Genomic DNA, 10,115 nt, shown 5'->3' with positions numbered 1-10,115 from the left:
ATTGCAGACGGCGCTGTCTAAACCCAGATGGCCACTTAGAAGCACAATCTCCATACGCGCAATTGTCAGTGTGAAACACCTTGTTGAAAACACACTCGACAACGGAGTCTATAAATAGCTTGGCTCACATTAAGGCTGCCGCTGCTGAAAAACTCCAGCAAATACATAAATGGAGGTTTATTTTTTTTTGTGCACTTCTAGTTTGTCGACGGGGAGCCAGCATCTGCCTCGTTCTACTCCGATTCGAATCATTCCAGTCTTAATTTCACAGCTCACCGCCGCTCAAGATTGAATTTAGTGGGCCAGATATGCTGATTTATTGCAACAGATAGTCAGAGCCGACGTTTTTGTAATTTCTCTAATGCTCTTACTCTGCTATTGTTGGAAAACGCACAATGGCTGTACACGATAAAAGGCCAAAGGAGTACGACTGAAAGTTTTTTGAGGTTGCATTTCAAACTAACAGAACTACGCAAGGGTAATCTTTTTTTTTTTTTATCGATTAATTCAAGTTTGGTCAATTTAATAGGACATTTTCTTTGCTTAACACTCAGTTTGCAAACGTCACACTAGCCAAACTAGAAAAATCTCTGGAGCTCTTAGGAACTGTGATGTCATAATAATCAGTCGACAGCACTTGGCAAAATGGCCACCGTCTTTGAGAGATTAAAAAAAAACTATGGATTTTTCTTCATATTTCACAGACGTAATATTAATCTGAATATTGTTTAGACTAATGCATTGAACATAAAAAAAATAAAAAAATAAAGTTTGACTTAACTTCAGTGTGGGAGATGTTTATCGCCATATCAAACCAAGGAGCATAAAAAAAAAGTGGCTTTTATTTTATAAGTGTCTTCACGATTACTGATCAAATTGTATAAAAATGACCCTTATACAACAATGGAAGTGATTTGAGTGTTACTTGTCTGAGCTCGACGCGGTCAGTCACTCGAGAGTGGATGAGGAAATTTCCAGCGCATGACGGCTCCGTCCGCGCTGGTGCTAATAAGGGTACTGTTGTTACAGCAGACCTCCACGCTGGTGATTGTTCCTCCGTGAGCTTTTCCTACGTGGGTCACCGTCCCGTCCATGTAGTCCCACACCCTCACCAGCTTGTCAACACCACCTGCCGGATAAAAGTCATCAAATATAATTGCTAATTCAACGCCTCAGCCAATTTAGACTCTCCAACTTTTTGGGAAATAAATTCAAAATATTTGATGAACAACCTGAGATGTTTGTTGGTTGCGCTTCTGTTTTAGTTTGACTATATCGCCATTGGCGGCCATTTTTTAGTCACAGTCCAATGACTAGGCAATAGAAGTGTTAAAAATGAAACGATTAATCGACAACAAATCGATAATCGAATTCAACGCCTCAGTTGAATCATCGAATCGTCGTTTGGAACCATTGTTGAACAAAAGATTGTCCAAATCTTCTGACTTCGGGCTCTTAACGGTAATCATTCTAAAATTGCAAACATTTGCTTTTACTTTGGGAAAACAATGCCCATCCATCCTTCCTGTGTGATGTCGTTTAATTGTTATTTAGTTGCTTTTAATCACTCAATTGAACCAGAACAAAACTAATTGGCATTTTTTAAATCCACTTTAACGCAACAAAAATTCTATGCTCTGATGGAATCATCCATTTTGAAAATATTTGATTGTGACAGCCACACAATTTGTGAATAGGCAATAAAAGGCTTGCAAAAAGCGACATTGTTGTCACCCTCAAAACTGAATTAAGGGGGAAGGAAAAAAAAAACCACCAGACAATTACTGTCTGCATTTTCAATCACTTCGGCTCAAAGTGTAGCGAAGGGACGAGGCAGTGAGAAGCAGCAGCGTAATGATCCATTACCTGTCACAAAGTATCTGCCGTCATGAGAGATGTGCATGCAGTCGATGGCCGACGTTTCCCTGTCCAGAAGCTCTCTGATTGCTGTCCCGTCGTGCACGTCCCAGTAGACAATCTGAACAGGTAAGTCGACAGTTATTTATTTGACAGCGGCAAAAAAAAAAAAAAAAAAAAAAAAGACAAGAGGCCAAGACGTATTTGTTTCCTTTAGACCGTTCTCTCCTAGTCTCCTTGTTTAAAAATTTCGATTGCTTTTTCGATAACAAACATCACACATTAGCAACTGCATTACCTTTGAATGATTTTTAATTCAAATTGTTTGGTCGCTACTCTGCATTCAATGTAAATAATTTAAGGAAAGAGGGGGAAGAATTGTTTATTTAACTGCAGATACATACGGCTATTTGTTTTATGTGAGACCTAATTAGTGCTGTTGTGTTATTATTGTGACATTATCTTTGCGCAATAATTTTGTCATATTTTCGACAAAAATCTTCTTTAATGTGTCAGCCTGAATAAAAAAAAGTAAAGCTCCAATTATGCTCGCTAAACGGAAGCCAAAGTTAATCATCCCTGAGGCTTTGCAGCTGTATGACAAAAGTCTGACAAAAAAAAAGACGATTGTTGTTTGTGGTTATTTTTAGCACAGGTGACAAAAAACATTCTGCTGGTGCACATTGATGCATCCTTTTTTGGTATTTGGAGCAAAGCTGATTATATCATTTAAAAAAAACAGATGTTAGTCTATTACTTTGATAATTCCAGCACACACAAAGCAGAAACACGGAAAATATGTTGACAAAATCCATCTGATTACTTGATTATCCGATACGATAATCGATAGGATAATCGATTTTAATAACCAGATCAGTGCACCAACAAGTGTAAATGTCCTCAAGTCACCCCCAAACATGTTGTCTTTTGTTTTCCCTCAGTCTCTTGACTCTTTCCAGTCACGACCTCTCACTCCCTCATCTCATTTGAGCATCTTATTAGCGGCTTTCCTTGGTCCATCTGTGTTCTCAGGGGGGGAAACCGGGCCTCAGTCCAAAACCGAGCTACGCATATGAGCATATTTAAAGGTGGGAATAAATTTCTGACTACACCCAGGGATTGATCAATCTCAATCGATTGATGAATTAAATCTCTGCGTACATACTGTTCACTCCCACAACGGCGCAGAACCTCTTTTTAACTTCTATCAACCTCTAGTCAACTGCATCCATGATCGGAGTAGTTAGCGGTTCTGAGATTCTTGTTTCTGACCTTCCAACGTGGGGGAGAAACATCTGTGCTCAATTCTAATAATAATAATAATCAACGAGACAGATCCCACACCTCTTTGGTAGATTTCTAGAGAGTTGACCTAAGCGGGCCAAAGACAGAGTGTCTGTGTCTTGGGATGAGCAGATGGTGGATTTGGCTGGCGCTAGGCTGGCGCTAGGCTGGCGCTAGGCTGGCGCTAGGCTGGCGCTAGGCTGGCGCTAGGCTGGCGCTAGGCTGGCGCTAGGCTGGCGCTAGGCTGGCGCTAGGCTGGCGCTAGGCTGGCGCTAGGCTGGCGCTAGGCTGGCGCTAGGCTGGCGTCGGCACATCCGCATGCAGGAAGGCAAGAACGCTGCCCTGCATGCATCTTTCTTCACAGTCTTAGTAATCAGCGCAAGTTATCGTCACCTTTCGGCAGAGGGTGGGGAAGTATGAAATATTTTGTTACTGTGTTTCAATTGACTGAACTGGAATTTATTTTTCTGATGAGTTTATTGTTACAGTCTATAAATGAGGGATGGGGACAAAAATCTGCCAAGAATAGCAAAAACTTGTGAGTAATTGATGCGCTACCACCTCAACAATAACAAAGATAAAACATTCAACGTGAGATTGAACGTGATTGGTCACAATGGGGGAAGTCAAGTTTTGATAGCAACGTTAGCTAGCTCCCAAACAACGTCATCGTCAAAATCAATTTTTACTTTTGTCTATTTTAGACTCTATATTTCTGTTACTTCTATTTCTCTTGACATGACTGATGAGAGTGTGTTCACGGTTAACGTAAGGGTGAAGTACGCACATATTAAGCAAACAAGGATAAAGTCGGCCTAATTACGATGAACCCAGAATACACAACGGGCTTCGCAAACTAATCTGTCGGTAGTGTGTGTTGCGCAAGTGGTCACCGTGGGAGGCCACGCTAATCGTGGCACAGCACCAGGCTTCTTGCTTCTGCTCGGTTCAGTGAGTGGAAAATATCATGATGCAATCACAAGACATTTAGATTAGCCGGCGTCTTTATCAAAGCCGAATTTATTTCGGTGTCTTAAGGTGACGTGTTGTGGTTGAAAATTGGAAAATGACAAGATGAAGCAGTCCACGGCTAAAGATTGAGAGGGAATGGAAAATAACTAACCCTTCTGTCGGTGCCGCTGGTGACAATCTGGTGCTCTTCAGGATGATAGCACACGGTCTTGAATGAGGAATTTCTGGTAATTATCTTGCGAATCCGCACAAATTTCCTACACAAAGATTCAAAAGAACATATGTTGCTTGAAAGAATGTATGCAGACTATTTACCTGCTTTCTTATCTAGAACTTCCTTGATTTTTTTTTTCACTTTAGAATAAAAACAGTAAGATATTCAGCAATCAAAAACTAATTGTCACTACTTGCTCAACTTTTTGTAGAGAAGAAAAATACCACGCTAAATTGTACTTTATAAGACACGACGGAGTAAATAAATACAATGTAAAGCATTTTTGCAACATTTTAAGCTTCATTTCAATGGACACTGTGCTACAACTTTGGTGTGAGCATCATGCCCACCAGGGGGCAGTATAACAAATACATACAGGCAGTCACACCTAAGCTTATTCAACTGCAGTAGTTGTTCTTCACGCAAACTAGAGAAAATATTCATGTGCGTTCCGCAGTGTTGTTTGGTTGTGAGGCGACTCACACAATGTCCCAGATGATGCAGGTTCCATCCATGCTAGCAGTGACAGATTCCTTGTCATCGCTCCTGATCTGGACACACCTGACAGTGGCTTTGTGTTCCGTCAAGAAGGCAAGCCGTCGTTGGCCGTGCTTCAGCAGCTCCCAAACGCAAACCTAGAGTGGATTCGGGAAACACGGGTATTACATCACCTTGAGGTAAATCTGGGCTGATCACGTCGATTATGACGTGTTACAATTAAACTGTTTGTCTTGAGTAAATTTAGGTTCTCCCATTTTTTGGTCCGAATCCATACGTGAACATTTTCTACTGCTAATCCCGGTCATATCATCTTCACGCAAGACTGACCGTTCCATCCTGCCCCCCGCTGACGATCTTCTTGCAGTCCCTGGACCCCTTGATGGCTGACACGCCGTTTCGGTGCGCGTTGTGAATGACGAGCATGAGGCGGCCGCTCTGAGGGGCGAATATGCGGATCTTTCCGTCGTTCCATCCTGTGAAGAAAAAAAAAGATATACATGTGCCTCGACTTGAATAACAACGATTTATTCGATGACACATTCACACCTGTTTTTGAGTCCTACCAGTGATGATGCTGTGTCCGTCAATCATCAGGTGCACAGTGTTACAGGTAAGGCAAGGTTCTGGGATCCTCAATAGCGCTTTGGACTTGTCTATGTGCCACACCCTGATGTCCTCCTCTGAAGCGGTGACAAATAACTCAGAGGAGCCACTGATGACGCATGACAAAAGGCAACATATAATGCAGAGATGAACATATATAATTGAGGTACTTATATTTATGGAAATCGCTATAATAAACCTACACTCAAACAGAGGCAAAAAGTCTGAAGTATAATAATTATAATAAAAATTACATGTATATATATATACATAAAATTATTGATCATTTTAATTGATGCATATAAATTAGGGTTGCATGATGATAAATAATTGCTATTTATAATAAAAGAACTAATCATACATAATAATCATCATTATAATAACACCTAACTTAATTAGCCATTATAGTCAACTCTTTTTGTGATTATAATTCCAATTCTTGTTACCAGTATACATTTATCAATTGTTCAGTTCTGTTATATGATACAATGTTATTTTCTTTCATATTATACCACATTATATAATTGTGTATACTATTACCGCATATATATATAATTATGGTGCGACTATATATTTCATTGCATCATTAAATAAGAAAAAAAGTGCGCTTGTACTGCCGTCTAGTGGAATTAGTGGGCACTGAACTCAATACAAAATAATTTTGAAAAACTTTTTTTCATTCTCATAAATACAACTTGCGCTTGATAAGGAAGAAACTTTCATTAGCAGTCTAAGAGTTAATTCAATTAAAGTCCATTTTTTTCTTTTTGCAAACCTATATGGACGCTAAATAAATGAGAGCTCATTGCTTTTTATTTTTGACCCCGCTACTCACAAAGCAATTGAGACATCCTTGACGGCGCCGTGGTGATTCGTGGACACGAGCTCGGCTTTGAAGTCATGCAGATGGAGGCAGTAGATCTCGGAAGCGTCTGTGCCGACAAAAAACTCTTGGCCGTCATCTTTGAGAGCGATGGAGGTCACTCCATTGTTCATCTGCACATGTCTAATATAATGTGGGAGCAAAAAAGGGGAGGAGTCAGCATCATTTTTATTCAATGGTGTGCCGTAAGAGATTTCTGTCCATAAAATTCCAGTATACCGCTTATCAAATTATGGCGTGGACACTCACTCACCTGAGAGCCTTCAAAGTGGTCGTGGAGCAAATTGTCAAGGTGCCAAATCCAGAACCGACAAGTAGTTCCCCCGTACTTAAAGCCTTTAGGACATTGGCTCCCTGTGTAGGTGATCGACGGGAACATGAAAAATGACATCCAAAGAAGAAATTCCACCAATTACACATATTATAGGGATACTCACCAGGCTGTGTTTAGTTTTAATGGGACCATAGTCGCTCAGATACTTTGTCTTGGTGTTAATTTTCAAGATGTCTCCACTGGAAGTACCACAAAAAAAATACTCATCGTCCGGTGCGAACTGTGCGGGGGAAAAAAATGTCAGCGTGAGCACTCAATACAAATTCCAGCCTATCTCAGCAGACTTTGACCAAGATACAGCCTGGCCAGTTTTAATTCTTCACAGTGAACTATCATGAGTCGGCCATTTTTAACACAAGCATGCTAACCTCAATGCACTTCACCGTCCTCTTCAGTTTACGCAGTTCACAGTCTGTAGGTTTAATCTTGTTGGCTTCGTCCAGCTCCCAAAGCTGCAAGGTTGCCCTGCAAATGACAGTTTATTGTTTTGTTTTATTATTATAACTAATATTCTGTTGAGGTGCCAAACAGCTAGAGTATCCAGAGTAAAGTGGCACTTTAATGCAAATAATGAAGCGCTTCATTGGTGTATTGATCAATTCTAAATATTTTAGATTTTATTATCTAGACAAGTTGTCAACATTTAAAAAAAAAAAAAAAAAAAGATTGGCATGGTTTACCCACCTGCCAGCAGAGACAAAAATGTTATCATTGGTGTTGGAGTACTTGACGACAAGGCGGTGACATAAACTCAAAGGAAGCGCTGGAGCCGAAGAAATGGCCTGCTTGGTTGTGAGGTCCCATAAAAGTATTCTGTGAAAAAAAAAAAAAAAAAAATGTCAGGATGTAATATCCTGTGGTGAGCTTCAAAATTTGTTAGCTGCACAAACATTAGTTTTTATTTTGCAGTACTTAATGAAACTCAAATTAATTGTTGGCTGAAAAAGATGGTTGTTAAAAATTTCTGCACAGACTTTTCTACTGTTCTAGTAAAAAAAACATGAGATTTGCCTTCCATCATCTTGGCCTCCGAGGGATACCAGATACTTGTCATTAGGAGAGAAAGCCAACGCCTCCACCTTGGATTCGTGGATCAAAAAGCGAGTGTACAAGCTTCTCTTCGCATAGTCCCAGACGATTATATCGGCCTAGGAAAATAGCGAATAAATAAATAAGGAAAAAAAATCGAAAGGAAATACAGTGGAAAAATTTTACACATCCACATGCCACAATAGGACATTTCATTTATATCATACATTTTTTTTTTCATTTGAATAGTTTTTTTTTTCAATCCATTGATGACAAGGTAGTGCTGGGGGATGGAAACATTTGTCACTGAAGGTTACCTCAAAGTCATTGTAATTGATTTGTCCAGAGGCTATATAGACTCCACTTTTGGACATGGAGACACAGGATACATCACTAGTGTGACCGTGCAGGAAGTGCCTCTTGTCATCTTTGATGTGTGTCAGTACCACGGTGCATCCCAGAGGATAGATGAGATACTCTTTATCGGGATGAAGCCTCATGCCGAAATGCACTTGTCCTAAAATTGTAAAAAGAAGGACAATGATCATGCTGACTGAATTTCAAAATGTTGGTTTCCCTATTTAAAATGATGTAAATTGAAATATTGTATTATCTGCAATAGGGAGTGATACTTACACACAAGTTGAATGGGATATTAAATACTGAATGATGTAATTCGAATAACGTAGAAGGAAGAATTGTGGACAAGTGGTAAAAGCAAACTAAGCATGTTTGTTTTCAAATCACGGCTTTTTTGTCACTTTGTTTTAGATACTGTTTCTTCTCATTATTCTTTTAGCTACATGCTAATGTATTTACCTGAGCATCTGCTTGAGAACATTCATTCGTGGCATATAATTTAGAATTATTATAATATTTTTTTTAATTATTCATATTACTTACCGTTGAAGCCGGAAACCGCCGCCAGTTCAAGTTGAGGAAAGTTTTTGGGTTCCAGATCCAGATCCATCTTGCTAAAATGTAAACAGTACAATGAGTTTACAAAATTGCATATAAAAATTATGTATGGCTGTAGAGTATCATAAATATTTATAAAAAGAAAACGTCTTGACTAAACAAAATATTCGTTCCCCAAGTGGATACCGCCCTTCAGTCCATTGTCGTCTTTTCTTATTATTTTTTTATGCGTAAACTCGCTCAGTGTGACGTCACTAAAAATAAAGAGCCGCTACGTCATTGACATATTTATACAGATCCTGCTAATTGATGATGTCAAATGTATCCTTTGAAGAGCACTTATGAACTGCTACTAACGACATTAAAATGCAACACTTTGGTCTTTTCTTGTCACTAAGTAACGTAACCAAAATATTGGAAACATTTATTTCAGTTCAACCATATATTGTTGCAATAATAATATAAATTTAGTAATTTAAAAAAATCCTGTACCCCTTCACTAGTCAATGTTGAAACGTCGTTGGCCGCGATATAAAATGCATTTGGATTTTGTATGTGTAAATATTGCGGGTTAGTATAGGCCTACAACTTGAACACAAACGACTGAAGTGGTAACTTATTGCAAAACTTACCGTTTGACTTAGCAAAAGCCTGTACTTTAAACAAAGAACGACCAAATTTTAAACGCTTGATTTTACATCCTCGCGAATCTCGAACAGAAAGGTCGCTAACGTTGGCTACTGTCCAAGGTAACAAACACACGTAGCCTAGCAACGGGGGACCCGCTAGTCCCGCCCCTCTAGTCCCGCCCCGCCCCTTAAGTCCCCATTCATCCTTATTTTTTTTCACCTTTTTATAATATTAGGGTCGTCGTTATTTTGAAATTATATTATATATTAAAAATGCAATTTTCAAAAAGCTCCATTTATTTGGGTGAGGAAAATGGTTTCAAATCAGTCAAGTAGCTTTTATTGTTATTTCTATTTATCCAAACGGGAAAACAAACAGTTTGCTGTGACGGCATAACGATGAGTATGGTAGCAGGAAGACAAAAGGTTTTTATTTTGACACAACTCACGAGTAATCATGGCAGCAAGATATTGGTTCATTTCCACAACAGAGCATGCAAAGAAGTAGAAAAAATATTTACAATCTGTTGACTAATTTATTATAGTTTGGCTTAACATTCAGAATATGCAATAAAGAATTGGGGCACTTTCACAGTACAATAGAAGATTGTTGATTCATTCAGTCTGACATTTTTACCTGTGTTGCAATTATTTGTTGCAAAACCTGTCAGTTTGCTGTTTCTGTGCTTTCTGAAGATGGCGTCAAAGTCCTGGTAGCAGAGTAAAGCTTTGGTGCCAACTTGGTATTATAAAGTGAGACGCTTAAACGAGACAAGACAAAGCAGTGTCTAATATAAAAGTAGTGATGTGACACCATCTTGTTGCAAACTGTAAAAAAAAAAAAAGTAATTTGCTGTTTTTATTAATTTCATGTATGCCATTATTTCGGTT

General features: G+C 39.0%; 1 protein-coding gene across 1 annotated transcript; it reads right to left on the bottom strand.

Moving 5' to 3' along the window:
* Window positions 1–582: 582 nt before the first annotated feature.
* cfap52 (cilia and flagella associated protein 52) lies at window positions 583–9,349 on the bottom strand. The gene is made up of 15 exons (XM_085913212.1): window positions 9,228–9,349; window positions 8,581–8,651; window positions 7,995–8,194; window positions 7,660–7,796; window positions 7,333–7,461; window positions 7,017–7,113; window positions 6,752–6,868; window positions 6,568–6,668; window positions 6,267–6,437; window positions 5,392–5,540; window positions 5,156–5,301; window positions 4,811–4,962; window positions 4,265–4,370; window positions 1,867–1,978; window positions 583–1,129 (listed from the first exon to the last, which is right to left on the bottom strand). The coding sequence occupies exons 2-15, from the start codon at window positions 8,645–8,647 to the stop codon at window positions 945–947; spliced, it is 1,869 nt and encodes a 622-aa protein (XP_085769338.1). The 5' UTR covers window positions 8,648–8,651; window positions 9,228–9,349; the 3' UTR covers window positions 583–944.
* Between the last annotated feature and the right edge of the window lie 766 nt (window positions 9,350–10,115).

Source organism: Syngnathus leptorhynchus, chromosome 5, assembly GCF_054491065.1.
Source record: "Syngnathus leptorhynchus isolate UIUO chromosome 5, UIUO_Slep, whole genome shotgun sequence".
NCBI classification, from domain to species: domain Eukaryota; kingdom Metazoa; phylum Chordata; class Actinopteri; order Syngnathiformes; family Syngnathidae; genus Syngnathus; species Syngnathus leptorhynchus.
This window is presented reverse-complemented; position numbering and strand designations above follow the sequence as displayed.

Excerpts from the sequence above, each read along its gene's own strand:
- cfap52 (XM_085913212.1), bottom strand. The coding sequence starts at position 8,647 with ATGGATCTGGATCTGGAACCCAAAAACTTTCCTCAACTTGAACTGGCG. Across the intron at positions 5,302-5,391 it reads CGGACACAGCATCATCACTG|GATGGAACGACGGAAAGATC; the intron begins GTAGGACTCAAA and ends TTTTCTTCACAG. Across the intron at positions 4,963-5,155 it reads GCGGGGGGCAGGATGGAACG|GTTTGCGTTTGGGAGCTGCT; the intron begins GTCAGTCTTGCG and ends AATCCACTCTAG.